The sequence below is a fragment of the Scyliorhinus canicula genome, chromosome 3 (genome assembly GCF_902713615.1).
Source record: "Scyliorhinus canicula chromosome 3, sScyCan1.1, whole genome shotgun sequence".
NCBI lineage: Eukaryota > Metazoa > Chordata > Chondrichthyes > Carcharhiniformes > Scyliorhinidae > Scyliorhinus > Scyliorhinus canicula.
The window spans coordinates 261136154-261151292 of record NC_052148.1 but is presented as its reverse complement, the minus strand read 5'-3'; the positions used below and the strand labels follow the sequence as shown (position 1 = coordinate 261151292).

General features: G+C 46.5%; 1 protein-coding gene across 1 annotated transcript in view; it reads left to right on the top strand.

The window, feature by feature from the left end:
• hadh (hydroxyacyl-CoA dehydrogenase) overlaps positions 1-15139 on the top strand; it is a 49006-nt gene that overhangs the window by 11342 nt on the left and 22525 nt on the right. Inside the window, exon 2 of the mRNA XM_038792694.1 lies at positions 8594-8722. Within this exon, the coding sequence (XP_038648622.1) occupies positions 8594-8722 (129 nt within the window). The remainder of the gene's footprint in view (positions 1-8593; positions 8723-15139) is intronic.

The following is a 15139-nucleotide window of genomic DNA, read 5'->3' as shown; positions in this document are numbered from 1 at the left end:
TAATTTAAACGCAGAATAGCCCCATGTTTACCTCTGGTCACCCTATTATATGCTTTGGAAAGGGTTCAAATTAAACAAAATGGAATGATTTGAGATGTATGTAGGATATTTATAATGAAAGATGAGCGAAGTTTATACTCAATGTCTGGAATAGCCCACACAATAAGTTTTAAGACTGAGCTGAGCATTGAAGTCAGTTTGACCAATTGGGGAAATGTCAAATTCAACAAGGGTAAATTGAAAACAAATTTTAAAAATCTTTGCTGAAAGGGATACAAATCAGGTGACAAGAGATCATCGAGAAGTTGAAAATGCAACTGGGTACTTGGCTGAGCGAGTTGAGAAGCTGGAGGATCAGGGACGATGAGGCAAATGAATGGTCTTTTCTCAACTCTGACTTCTGTGATATTTCAGTTGATGTTATTCTACATGGATATCTCTTGGAATCAGCGCATTATGAGTTCAAGTTCTACTCCAGGAGTTCCAGGCACAACCTATTCTGAAACTTTAATGCAGTACTGAGGAAGTACTGTACTATCTGAGATTACACTTGTTAATAATAATAATCTTTATTGTCACAAGTCGGCTTACATTAACACTGCAATGAAGTTACTGTGAAAAGCCCCTAGTCACCACACTCTGACGCCTTTTCAGGTACATAGAGGGAGAATTCAGAATGTCCAATTCACCTAACAGCACATCTTTCGGGATTTGTTTGAGGAAACCGGAGCACCCGGAGGAATCCCACGCAGACACAGGGAGAATGTGCCGACTCCGCACAGACAGTGACCCAAGCCGGGAATCAAACCTGGGACCCTGGAGCTGTGAAGCAACAGTGCTAACCACTGTGATGCCCATGTAGTTGAGAGGTGAGACATTAAACAGGGCAACCAAAATGCTGATTCGTTAGAGACAGTGACACTATTCTGAAGCTCCCAAGTCATTCCTCCCTTAAGCAATGCTGCGAAAAAGCAAACCAACAGAACTGATAAGGAGATGTACAAGTGCAAAGTTTATTCTTTTCCCCCTATAACACCCAGTCTGCACCACAACATTGTGAAATAAAGACCAAAATATTGTGAAAGAAAGACCAAATACACGGTCAAACATTCAAAAATGCAAACAAGCTTGTGATAAGATTAAAGTTCAAACTGGTCATAGTTATGCGCTGTCACAGCAGAATTGAATGATACGAAAAAGAAAAAAAATCACAGCCCCGATTATTATTTTATGCAGCAAAGGTAAACACTGCACTATTGCCAGCCTTCCAAAGAAGACACAACTTTTATTTCTAATTAATTCAGCAAAACGCTTGATAACTGGGGATCAATATATTCTTGCAATTAAACCATTCAAAAATCATCCAACCCAGCATTTACAGTACATTAAACCAAGATATTTTACACAAATTAGAGTAACGGGTACAGGAGGCGCTGAAATTTTACGCAACAAAAGAACATAAGAATCAGGAACAGGAGTGGACAATTCAGCCCCTCGAGCCCGCTCTGCCATCCAATATGATCATGGCTCATCTCCTCTTGGCCTCAATTCCACTTTCCTACCCGTTCTCCCATTGCTAATTAAAAATCTGTCCATCTCCTCAAATTTACTCAATGCCCCTGCATCCACTGCACTCTGGCTCAGATTCACAGCCATTTGAGAGAAGTAATTTCTCCTCATCTCTGTTTTAAATCTGCTCCCCCTTATCCTAAAACTAGGACCTCTCGTTCTAGATTGCCCCACAGGAGGAAGCATCCGCTCCACGCCTACTTTGTCAATACCTTTTATCATCTTACCTCAAATAGTTCTCCTCTCATTCTTCTAGACTCGAGAGAGTTTACTCAACCGCTCTTCAGCTCCCCTCAATACTTAAATCCCCAGTGCCAAGGTTTAGAGGAGATGTGCGAGGCAAGTTTTTTTACACGAGAGTAGTGGGTGCCTGGAACTCGCTGCCGGAGGAGGTGGTGGAAGCAGGGACGATAGTGACATTTAAATACATGAATAGGATGGCAATAGAGGGAAGTGTAGAAGATTTTAGTTCAGACGGGCAGATGGTCGGCACAGGCTTGGAGGGTCGAAGGGCCTGTTCCTGTGCTGTACTTTTCTTTGTGCTGTCCACCAACACAAGTTCTAATAATGAACTAAGCAGATAGTTACTTGTAGAACTATAAGATTCTGCTTTTTCCATGGCTAATAGAACATGTTTTATCTTTAGTTATTTTTTAAATGACTTAAGGCAATGAAGCCATGAGGAGCGAATCTAGGTTTACGCACCGGGGCACATTACCGATCAATAGCCAAACTGAATAGATTAAGTATTCTATTACCATGAAGGACACAGGACTATCAGATGAATGCATCAGATATTTATTTGTCTGCTAATGTCTGCTCTCCATAACATACATTCCTCAATCAACATCACTAAAAAAAAGACTTCCGATGGCGTTCACGAGAGGAGCAGCCCCGTTAAGGAGAAGCTCCCGCCGGACAGCGATATCGTGGTCTTTTTCGGGGGTTTCCCCGCTGGTTTTTTAAAAAAATTAAACTTCTTCGGGGTCGGCCTTGCCTCCTTGCCCTGTTAAAGCATCAAAGCTGCGTTTCACAGTGCCGGAGGGTTGGAAGGGCGGGAGAGGAGAGACTGGCCGGGGCGGCTGCACGTGGAGGAGGAGCAGGGATCGCGACTTTGTTCCCTAAGAAACAACCTGAAAGCCAAAGGGCTCAAAGAGCACGGAGGGAATTTTTTTTCCCTCTCTCCTGAAAATTTGAAAGGCGCACGGGGGCGGAGCCAAACAGAGGCCGAAGCGACAGGCCCGAAGCCAGGGCACGATGTAGGTGAGATGTCCCACATCGGATGGCTCCCACCTCGAATGTGGTAAGAAGGCTGAAGCCCGGTCCCAGGGGAATTCTGGAGGAATATAAAAAAGAAGAGAAAGAGGTTTTAATGAAATTTGGCGAACGTTTTTTTTTTCCTCTTTTTTTTGAAGAAAAAACTTTTTTGTTTTTTCTATTAAAGAAAGAGATTGAAGATGGAAGGAAGGGTGAAAAAAAAAACAAGGAAAAATAATAAGCCGTTAAAGGATGCGAAGAGCAGCGTCGAGGAAGGGAGGAAACGTGGACTCGCCGTTGAATGAGAGGACAAGCAAAAGTACTGACAAGATGCCGGACCGCACTACTTACGCTGGAGAAGATGACCGAGGTGATGGCGGTGGAGTTAGAAAAGCAGTTTGTGAGGCACAGGAGGCTTTGAGGAAGGAGACAGCTGTCACATTGGAGTCATTGGTGGAGGAGGCAATCGCCCCGGTGAGGGTAGCTGTGGCAAAAACATCGGTCGAGGTGAGAGAGCAGGGCGAGAAGATGAAGGAAGTGGAGGAGGCTGTGTCGCACCACAGCGACCAGTTCACCTTGATGGGGGACGAGCTGCAGAGGGTGGTGGAGGTCAACAGAGGACTCCGAGCAAAGCTCGAGGACTTGGAGAACCGCTCGAGGCGGCACAATCTGAGAATTGTGGGCTTGCCCAAAGGGACAGAGGGTCCAAGGCCAACAGAGTACTTCGCTAAGAAGTTGGCGGAGCTGATGGGCGAGGGTGAGAACACCTCCCGGTACGAGCTGGACCGAGCTCATCGGTAATTAAGGCCGAAGCCCAAAGTGAATGAGCTGCCAAGAACAGTAATTATCTGCTTCCGTGAGTACTGCATGAAGGAGAAGGTGTTAAGCTGGGCGAAGCAGAAGCACGAGGTGCAGTGGGGTGGTGCTAGAGTTCGGATCTACCAGAACTTGACGGTGTATTTGGCAAAAAGACGAGCGGCGTTCGGGCGAGTGAAGGCGGCACTGTACAAAAAGGTGGTGCGATTTGGTATGAGGTGACGTATGATGCCAAAGACTTTTATTTTGAGACAGCGGAGGCGGCTGAGGCGTTCGTGAGGGCAGAAGGCTTGGCACAGACGTGAGGAGCGGAGCTGGAAGAGAGAGACTGTGGACTGTGATTGGGGAGCTGGAAAATGTGTAAATGCTATAACTTACTTTTTACTGGCGTGTATTGTAATTTACTTCACTTCACATTGTTACAGAGTTCAAGTTATTGGTTGGGTTGATTGCCATTCTGTTTTGCGACGGTTATATCTTAGTTTAGTGAATTGTATGGGTTGGATTGTTGTTTTTGTTTTTTCTTTTCTCTGGGAGTGGGTGGGAGGGGACGGTATATCTTGGCGGCGGGGCGCCACCCGCGCTAGCTAACTAAAGTTGGCTAGTGAACGGAAGTGAGGTGAGAGGAGGGCTGCGGACATTGGAGCCTGGTTAGCAGGTTTCGATGGGCCTACGAGGCGAGCGAAAGGGGGGGGAGGGGAATTGATGCTGGGAGATGTTTTTTTGAGACAAAATGTAGGGGGGGGTTTTGAGAGGGGGGAAGGGGTTCGATGTTAATAATGGATAGGGGCGGGTCAGGCTCATGGGGCAGGGCCCGGTGGTATGATGATGGTGGATAAGAAGGGTGGGGGAGGGGTGAGAGACCCCCAGTTAGGGTAGTCACGTGGAACGTGAGGGGGTTAGGAGGTCCGGTCAAGAGGTCAAGGGTGCTTGCGCATCTTAAAAGTTTGAAAGCCGATGTAGCAATGCTGCAGGAGACTCACATGAGGGTGAAGGACCAGGTGAGACTTAAAAAGGGCTGGGTTAGTCAGGTGTTTCAGTCTGGATTTGATGGAAGGGCTCAAGGGGTAGCGGTAATGGTCAGCAAAAGAGTACGCTTCCAGATGGAGAAGGTGGTGGCAGGTTAGGGGGGTAGATACGTGATTGTGACAGGGCGCTGGAGGGGAGATTAGTGGCGCTGTTCAGTGTATACGGTCCCAATTGGGACGATGTGGGATTCCAAAGAAGGTGTTTGGGGCCATCCCCGACTTGGACACACACGAACTGATAGTTGGGGGGGGGGGGGACTGGAACTTGGTGCAGGAACCAAGGTTGGACAGGTCACGGCCGTGCTCGCGGGTCCCATCAGTGGCGGGGGGGGAGCGAAGGCGTTGACTAGGCTAATGGTGGAAATGGGAGGGGTTCGCCTTCGGAGGTTTCTGCACCCGAGGGAACGGGAGTACTCGTTTTTCTCAGCAGTCCATAAGGTATACTCGCGGATCGACTTTTTTGTGGTGGGGAAGGCTTTGCTGGCTGGGGTTAAGGGGTCGAAATACTTGGCAATTGCAATGTCAGATCATGCTCCGCTTTGGGTGGACATGGTGCTGGAGAAGGGGGTAGCGCAGAGTCCGGGGTGGAAATTACACGTGGGGCTTTTGGGGGACCAAGTGTTCTGTGACAAAATTGAAAAGATAATTAAGGAATTTGTAGGTTTCAACTGTACGGGTGAGGTGTCGAAGGCAGTTGTCTGGGAGGCTCTAAAGGCGGTGGTGAGGGGGGAGGTGATTTCATTTAAGGCCAGGGTGGACAAAGAGGAGAGGGTGGAGCGGCAGAGGGTAATAGTTGAGATGTTGGACATAGATAGGAGTTATGCAGAAGATGGGGACGCAGCGAAGTTGGAAAAGAGGAAGGAACTACAGGCGAGCTTTGACCGACTATCTACCAGGAAGGCGGTGCGCCAACTGAGACGAGCAAGGGGTGCAGTTTACGAGTATGGAGATAAGTATGTTAGCAGGTCAGCTCCGGAGGGAAGCAGCGGTAAGGGAATTTGTGCAGGTGAGGGATAGGGCATGGAAGTTGGTGTTGGCTCTGGATCTGATTAACAAGGTTTTTGAGGAATTTTATGAGAGATTGTACAGGTCAGAGCCACCTGGGGGAGACCGTGAGATGCAGGAAATTCTAGATGGGTTGGAGTACCCAAGGTTAGGGGAGGGGGACAGGGCTACATTAGACGGAGCGATAGTGGAGCAGGAGATAAAGGATGCGATTGCGACGATGCAGTCGGGGAAGGTGGCAGGGCCGGATGGGTTTCCGGTGGAATATTATAAAAAATTCTAGGATAAAAGTTCTGGCACCCCTGATGGTGGGGATGTTTGAAGAGGCGATAGGGCATGAGGTGTTACCACAAACTTTGGGGCAGGCATCGCTTTCCCTGTTGCTAAAAAAAATAAGGACCCGACGGAGTGTGGGTCATATAGGCCCATATCGCTTCTGAATGTGGACGCAAAAGTATTGGCGAAGGTGCTGGCAGGTTGGCTGGAGGAGTGCCTCCCAAAAGGGGATAGGTGAAGATCAGACGGGGTTCCTGAGAAGGAGGCAGCTCTTTTCAAACGTTAGAAGGGTATTGAACGTCGTATGGCACTGGCGGAGGGGAAGGAAACAGAGGTGGTTGTGGCATTGGACGCTGAGAAGGCGTTTGGCTGGGTAGAATGGGGGTACTTGATGGCAGTTCTGGAGCAGTTTGGGATTGGACCAAGATTTGTGAATTGGGTAAAGCTATTATATAAGGAGCTGAGGGCGAGTGACCGCACAAACAACATCAGCTCGAGATACTTATCTCTCCACCGTGGGACTAAGCAGGGATGTCTTATGTCCCCCCTGCTGTTTGCACTCGCGATTGAGCCGTTGGCCATCGCATTAAGACGTTCGGGGTATGGAAAGGAATAGTGCGGGGGGGGAAGAGCAGAGGGTGTCCTTATATGCCGATGACTTGCTATTATTCAGTGGGAATATACAGTGAATGGTAGAACCCTTGAGTATTGAAAGTCAGAGAGATCTAAGTGTACAGGTCCACAGGTCACTGAAAGGGGCAACACAGGTGGAGAAGGTAGTCAAGAAGGCATACGGCATGCTTGCCTTCATTGGCCGGGGCATTGAGTATAAGAATTGGCAAGTCATGTTGCAGCTGTATAGAAGTATAGAAGCTTAGTTAAGCCACACTTGGAGTATAGTGTTCAATTCTGGTCGCCACACTACCAGAAGGATGTGGAGGCTTTAGAGAGGGTGCAGAAAAGATTTACCAGGATGTTGTCTGGTATGGAGGGCATTAGCTATGAGGATTGGTTGAATAAACTCAGTTTGTTCTCACTGGAACGACGGAGGTTGAGGGGTGACCTGATAGTGGTCTACAAAATTATGAGGGGCATAGACAGAGTGGATAGTCAGAGGCTTTTTCCCAGGGTAGAGGGGTCAATTATTAGGGGGCATCGGTTTAAGGTGCGAGGGGCAAGATTTAGAGGAGATGTACGAGGCAAGTCCTTTTACACAGAGGGTAGTGGGTGCCTCGAACTCGCTGCCGGAGGAGGTGGTGGAAGCAGGGGTGATAGTGACATTTAAGGGGCATCTTGACAAATACATGAATAGGATGGGAATAGAGGGATACGGACCCACGAAGTGCAGAAGATTTTAGTTTAGACGGGTAGCATGGTCGGCGCAGGTTTGGAGGGCCGAAGGGTCTGTTCCTGTGCTGTAATTTTCTTTGTTCTTTGTTCTTTATACGTGCCGGAACCGGGTGTGTTGATAGGGGGAATATTGGAGCTGCTTCGAGTGTTTTGGTCTTTCTCGGGGTACAAACTAAACCTAGACAAGAGTGAGTATTTTATGGTGTCTTGGCCAGGGGTGGGGGGGGCTGCCATTCCGTAGGGCAGGGACTCACTTTAGGTATCTGGGGGTGCAGGTTGCCCGGGACTGGGGAGGACTCCGCAGGTACAACATTTCTAGTTTGGTGAGGAGAGTGAAAGCCGATCTGGCAAGGTGGGATGGTCTCCCTTTGTCACTGGCCGGTCAGGTACAGGCGGTTAAAATGAACGCGTTGCCGCGATTTCTATTTCTTTTCCAATGCCTGCCGATGTTCCTGCCAAAGGCTTTTTTCAGAGAGATTGAGGGAAGGATTACATCATTCATATGGGGAGGGAAGGTGGCCAGAGTTAGAAAGGTGCTGCGACAGAGGGGAAGGCAGGCAAGGGGTTGGGTCTTCCGAACCCGAACTATTACTGGGCGGCGAATGTGGAGAAGGTGCAGAGCTGGGTCAGAAGGGTTGATTCCCAGTGAGTCAGAATGAAGGAGAGTTTGTGCAGGGGGTCGGGATTGAAAGCACGAGCAACCTGGGTTTCTGTTTTACTGGTCCAGTGCCAATACCACTGCGCCACTGCCTCCCCAAACTGCCCCCTCCCACTTTCCAGACTGACCCCTGAGCTCTAGCCCATATTTTCACTTCTATTGCACCTTTTTAAAAACATTTTGCAACCTGCCTGTGCCAAATTGAAGGCATCGATACCGAGCTCCCTTGTTTGACTCTAGAGTTGAGTCTGGATGTTCAGTCTGGCCTCCTGACCCAATTTATAACAAATATCCTGAGTTGGAAGATCTCATGATCTGGGGTTTCTGTTTACTGTGTGTTTGACTAGAGGAATTCTGGCATCACAGCCTGTATGGTCTGATAATTTTAGTTACTGGATCTTTTGAGTATTGTTAAGTTGGATCCCAGTGCCACTATAGTGACACAGTACTCTGTCGTTATTCATGAAGGCCCCGTCTTCTCAACCTTGCCCCTCACCTGAGCTGTGGTGATCCTCGGGTTAAATCACCACCAGTCAGCTCTTCCCCTCAAAGGGGAAAGCAGCCGATGGTCATCTGGGACTATGGTGACTTTGCCTTTATCTAGTGCATTAATCAGTGTTTCTGTTTTGATTAGGTAGCTGCTGGGGCAGGACACACGGTGATACTGGTGGATCAGGCTGAAGACATCTTGAAGAAATCATTCAAGAAAATTGGAGACAGCATTGGGCGTATAAGCAAGAAGAAGTTTATAGATAAGCCTGAGGTGATGCATTGACATTAATAAACTTTGTAAGCGTTTGTATGCTAAGTCATCGAGCGTTTTAATATGTAGTGACTCCGGTCATTTCAATTACAGCGTGCCAAAAAGTATTCTTTTAAAATTGAATTATATATTTCCATGTCACTTGGGTATGAAAGTGAAATAAGTAACTTCTCTAGAGTACAGTCATCTAACAGCAATAAATTCCACACTTCTGTGGGATCTATATCACTGCCCATCAGTTCCAAATGACAAAGGGAAACCATGTAGCCACTAAATCTTAGTTGTTTGTTGGCATAGTTATTAAAAGCTGGTCTTTTTATTTCCACTTTCAGGACTGACGCTGGACTGTATTCTTCAAACTAACTCACTGTTATATATGTACAGAATTTATTTACTAGAATATTTCCAGGGATGACAAGTGGCACAGTGGATAGCACGGCTGCCTCCCAGCGTCAGGGACCCAGGTTCGATTCTGACCTTGGCTGACTGTGTGGAGTTTGCACATTCTCCCCGTGTCTGTGTGAGTTTCCTCCCACAATCCAAAGATGTGCAGGTTACGTGGATTGACTGCGCTAAATTGCCCTTTAGTGTCCAAATACATGCAGGTTAGGTGGGGTTACCGCGATAGGGCGTGGTTGCTCTTTCACAGGGTTGTTGCAGACTCGATGGGCCGAATGGCGTCCTTCTGCACTGTATTCTATGGATTACTGTTACAGAAAAATTGGGATTATTCTGCTTTGGAGTCGTGAAAACGAAGGGGATAATCATGTTTAAATTTATGAAGAATTAGTAAAGAGAATGAAAGCTTGCCTGAAAGTTTGATAACCTGAGGGAACAGGTTTAAATCGATTGGCAAAAGAACCAGAGGTAAATGTGTGGAAAAATTGACATACACAATTCGCAGTTAGGATTTGGAATGCGCTGGCTGATAGAGTGGTGGAAAACAGATTCAGAAGTGGGAAGTAGATTCAGAAGTAGCCTCACGGTAGCATGGTGGTTAGCATCAATGCTTCACAGCTCCAGGGTCCCAGGTTCGATTCCCGGCTGGGTCACTGTCTGTGTGGAGTCTGCACATCCTCCCCCTGTGTGCGTGGGTTTCCTCCGGGTGCTCCGGTTTCCTCCCACAGTCCAAAGATGTGCGGGTTAGGTGGATTGGCCATGCTAAATTGCCTGTAGTGTAAGGTTAATGGGGGGATTGTTGGGTTACGGGTATACGGGTTACGTGGGTTTAAGTAGGGTGATCATTGCTCGGCACAACATCGAGGGCCGAAGGGCCTGTTCTGTGCTGTACTGTTCTAAGTTGCCTTCAAAGGGAAATTGGATAAATACCTGACATGTAGCGATAGGGGGAAGGGACTGGTGAGGGTGATTCACTGGTTTGCTCTTTGAGACAGCCTGTGCAGATTTGACAGGCCAAATGGCCTCCTTCTGTGCCCTAATCGTCTGATTCAATTAGGCACCACACCTTGACATTGCCGTTTCTGAACTCCATTCGGTCTCACAGTAATTAGTCAATCTGTAGTTTCTCACTAAACGGTTGTGTTTTGCTAATCTGTCAGAGCAGAGCAATTTTCCACTAATGCGGAAAGCACTTGCTGCACTGGAACATCGCAATATTCAATCTATTTTGTTTTGTTGTTGGCACCACTTCCAGTTTCAGTAGCATTCAATGTTTTTGGAAGCCAGGAGCAATCCTCTGTATGATATAGGTCAGGTATCCCTGATCCGAAACTTTCGGAGCCAAGTGCATTACGGATTTCAGATAATTATGGTTTTCACACCGCGTATAAACATACATTACATTCGCCTACGACTAGCTTTAGTCTAAAGTAAATAACATGGCTATAAAAGTAAGATGGATCACTAAATAATATATACAGTGTACCTGTAATAAGTTTATTTTTGACATTTTCACCACAAAAACGGCAAGGTAAACAGTTCAGACAAACAACTTTCCTGTGCTAAAGGTCAGTGAAGTTTAAAAAGAGGGGCAGTGGATGTGTTCATTTTTCCGATTTACAGATAAAGTGTGCTCGATCTGGAGCCTTAATTTTAAGAACTATTTTTTTTTTTAATTTAGAGTATCCGATTATTTTGTTTTGCAATTGAGCATGGCCAATCCACCTATCCTGCACAGCTTTGGGTTGTGGGGGTGAGACCCACGTAGACACGGGGAGAATGTGCAAACTCCACAAGGGCAGTGACCCGGGCCCGGGATCGAACCTTGGCGCCATGAGGCAGCAGTGTTAACCACTGCTCCACTGTGCCGCCTGGAGATCCTGCTAACTTGACACAACTTATTGAATCAGAGCTGTTAGAGTCAGAGTTTTGCATCACAAAAAAGAGACCCTGTGGCCCTCTGGGCCAGCTATTATATAAGGCAAAGCTACTCCAATGGCATTTCAGAGCAGGCGTGTTCAGAAAAACTACGTAAAACCTGAGTGTTTGCTCTTTGATATCTGGTTTCAATTTTGTCTGTCGTGCAAACAGTTTAATCTATCCACTTTACCGTAACCCTCCTAATTGTATCATTATTGAGTGTTGATTATCAGAAGCCAGAAATTAGAGAAGATGATTTGAAATTATTAATTTTATGTTGCTTTGGGGGCCTCTGCTGGCAGAAGTCCACAGCTACAACTATTTTTTTTTTTTTTTTTTATAAATTTAGATTAGCCAATTATTTTTTCCAATTAAGGGGCAATTTAGCGTGGCCAATCCACCTACTCTGCACATTTTTGGGTTGTGGGGGTGAAACCCACGCAAACACGGGGAGAACGTGCAAACTCCACACGGACAGTGACCCAGAGCCGGGATCGAACCTGGGACCTCAGCGCCGTGAGGCGGTTGTGCTAACCACTAGGCCACCGTGCTGCCCGCAGCTACAACTATTTTTAATTTTCTCAATATATTTTGTTTCTTCCTGTCATCTCCTTCAAGGTTTAATTCCACAGTACCCTTGTTCATCTATAGTCCGTGATGGTGAATGCTGGTGTGCTAATAGACTATGGAGGATTTCCGCTGAACCTAATTCTAGTAATGAAGCAGGTTATAGTGCCCTAACTCCACTCTGGCCAATACAGAATTTACAATGCAGAATGAGGCCATTCGGCCCATCGGGTCTGCACCGGCTCTTGGAAAGAGCGCCTTGCCCAAGCCCACACCATCACTCTATCCCCGTAACCTAGTCACCCCACCTAACCTTTTTTGGACACTAAGGGCAATTTATCATGGTCAATCCACCTAACCTGCACACCTTTGGACTGTGGGAGGAAACCGGAGCACCTTGAGGAAACCCACACAGACTCGGAAAGAACGTGCAGACTCCACACAGTCAGTGACCCAAGCCAGGAATTGAGCCTGGGACCCTGGAGCTGTGAAGCAACTGTGCTACCGTGCTGCCCTTACCATTCAGTACAGGCCGGAGATTGAACCTGCCACCTTCCTGGATCCAAATAGTCTACTGGCTGCACCATCAGGATTATGTAGCACATTAAATTCTTCTAAATCGTAAGATATTCCGCTGATCCTGCACTATAATTCCGATATGCACATGGGACGGTGCATCTGCCATTGTGTTTCCCATTGTCTTACTCTAGTGAGAAGAAGCCTTTGTTGCAGATGTGTGTTAATATGACAACCTAAAGATTTGATTTAATGCACCGTAATTGGAAAACATTTTATACCGGAACAATTCTAAATATGCACTGCCAGGGCTGCATCTAAATCAGTATTGTAATGAGGTTTCCAGCATCTCTGTAGAATGCTTGTTACGAAACTGACTGTTGACAAGGAATTGCATTTCCATAGCACCTGTTCATCTTGTTAAATGTTGCAAGGTATTTCAGAGATATAAGGAAAACTGATGTGAAGCCAGAGTAGGAGATTTTTGAGGTGTGACTTTGAGCTTGGTGAAAGATGTTGGGCTGGATTCTCTGTCCCATCGTGCCACATTTTCATTTCACCCCGCTGGCGGGATGCTCTTTTACACTGGTTGCTCAATGGATTTTCCCATTGTGGGCTTCCCCACGCTGTCGGGAAACTCCCGGGCTGCCAGCAAAACGGAGTATCCCTCTGGCAGAGAATCCAGCCGGTTGATTTGAAGGAGGGCCTTTAAAAGACAGGTGGATTGACATTAATTCTGGGGAATTTGACCTAAGTGAGTGAATAGTGAACTGGAGAGGGAAGACCGATAAGACTCGAATGAGAGGGACGGATAGTTTGGAACAGGGGAATCTGGAGAAAGCCCAGAGATTAAGAGTGATAACGCCATGGATGGATTTAAAAACAAGGGCCCACATTTTCATCATAATGGAAAGATTCTCCCTCATGGCGAAAATGGCAGAAAATCCTAAATCTCGCCTAAGAACACAGCACTTCCTATTTCTGCAGAGACGTGAATGGAGTCAGTCCGGGGTTCGTGGTTTACAGAAGCGGTTGGCCTTGTAAATCATAGGCTGCCTCCTCTGAAGTGTCATTTTGGGAGGCCAGGAGTGTGAAACCTGGCAGGTAAATATTAGACCAGGTAGAAAATGGTACAGCTTTGGAGAGGTTAGACACCCCTTTGGTTAGAGTAACAGGAAAACTTTGGCAGAGGTAAAGCATCTTTATGGGTAGGTAATGCACTATTTTTGAGAAGTAAGGCACCCTTTGGGACTGTTAAAAGTAAACATAATTGTGTATAAGAAGTGCATAAACTCATTGGAATGTCAAAGAACTATCAAGCTGTCAAAGAACTGACAAATCTAGTTTGAACCCCCATCGCGGTCGAGGGATTTAACACTGCTGGGCTTTAAATTTTAGAAAAGGATCAGTGGTTGATATTTCACTCTGTCTATTATCGACGATCATTATAGGATTTGTGTTGCAATGACCAATTTTACAACCATGTTATCAGTGGGATACCTGTTAAATTAGCAGTTTGATTGACAGCTTCAAGTGGTTATGGAATAGCAATGCCTGTTTTCATAGGAGATTATTTTATGGCGATGGAGAATTTCTCTCCGAGGGTCGCTGTTCTATGAAATTCTCTTTCCAGGAAAGCAGTGGTGATTGGGCCTTTGGATTTATTCAAGGCAGAGTTAGACACATTTTTGACAGACAAGGGAGCCAAGGTTTGTGGGGATCAGGCAGGAAGATGCAGCTGAAACCACAACCTTATGAGCCATGACCTTATCAAATGGTGGAACACGCTCGAAAGGGCCAAAGGCCTACTCTTACTCCTAGGCCCTGTGTTCCTTTGGAGGCAGGCGTTGTTACTGAGGTGGAATAGGCTGTCCTTGGGGTGAAGTTGGAAGCTCAGCTCAGCATTGAACAAGATGCCACAGCTGCAGTCCAGCTTAGCTTAAGACAATGGCAGGCAATGTAAAATAACCAGTGGTACGCAAGTCTGTTAAGGAGCAATATGTTTAACTGGAGACAGTCAAGGCTCATGCAATATTGGGTCTTGGACATACAATCTGATAATGGTCGAGTTAATGAATGGCTTGAGAGTGCAGAGTGTGGAGAGGTAGAGCTGGGTGTTAGTGGTGTACAAGTGAACATTAATCCTATGTCAGATGGGCAGCATGTAAGACCATAAGACATAGGAGCAGAATTAGGCCACTCGGCCCATCAAGTCTGCTCCGCCATTCAATCATGGCTGATATTTTCTCATCCCCATTCTCCTGCCTTCTCCCCATCTCCCCTAAATCCCTAAAATATAGCTCAGGAGATGGGGGATCCAAGAGTAGATTATTGAGAGAACTTTGGGACTGGCAGTGATGGGTAGGAATGGAACTCTTTGGTAGAGATGCACTGGCTCTGATCGGAAAGTAGCCCCACACAGCAGGACAGTGGAGGAACATAATAATAATAATCTTTATTATTGTCACAAGTAGGCTTACATTAACACTGCAGTGAAGTTACTGTGAAAATCCTGTAGTCACCACATATGTAGGCAGGAGAATGGTCTGGTCAATGGACTTTGAGAAGAGATAATGCACCACAGTCAGAGGGAAGGTTTTATTTGGAGGTGTGGGATAATGGCACAGATGGAGGAAGCAATGACACATCCACGGTTCAATCAAGGCGTTCAAGTGAGCATGAGATGATTACTTGAATAGGAACAACGCACAGGTGTATGGGGAATTGGCAGGGAAATGACACTAAGTCATATTGCTCATTTGGTGAGCCAGTGCAAACACGATGGGCTGAATGGCCTCCTTCTCATTCTCCCCATGTTTGCGTGGATTTCGCCTCCACAAGCCAAAAGATGTGCAGGCCACACTAATTGCCCCTTAATTGGGAAAAATTAATTGGGCTCTCTAAAATTTGTTTTTTAAAAAATACAAATGGCCTCATTTTACTCCGTAACGATTCTGTGATCTTGAGGAGTAAAGAGAAGCTGGATATGGGGTAGTAATTTGTGGCTTTGTCACC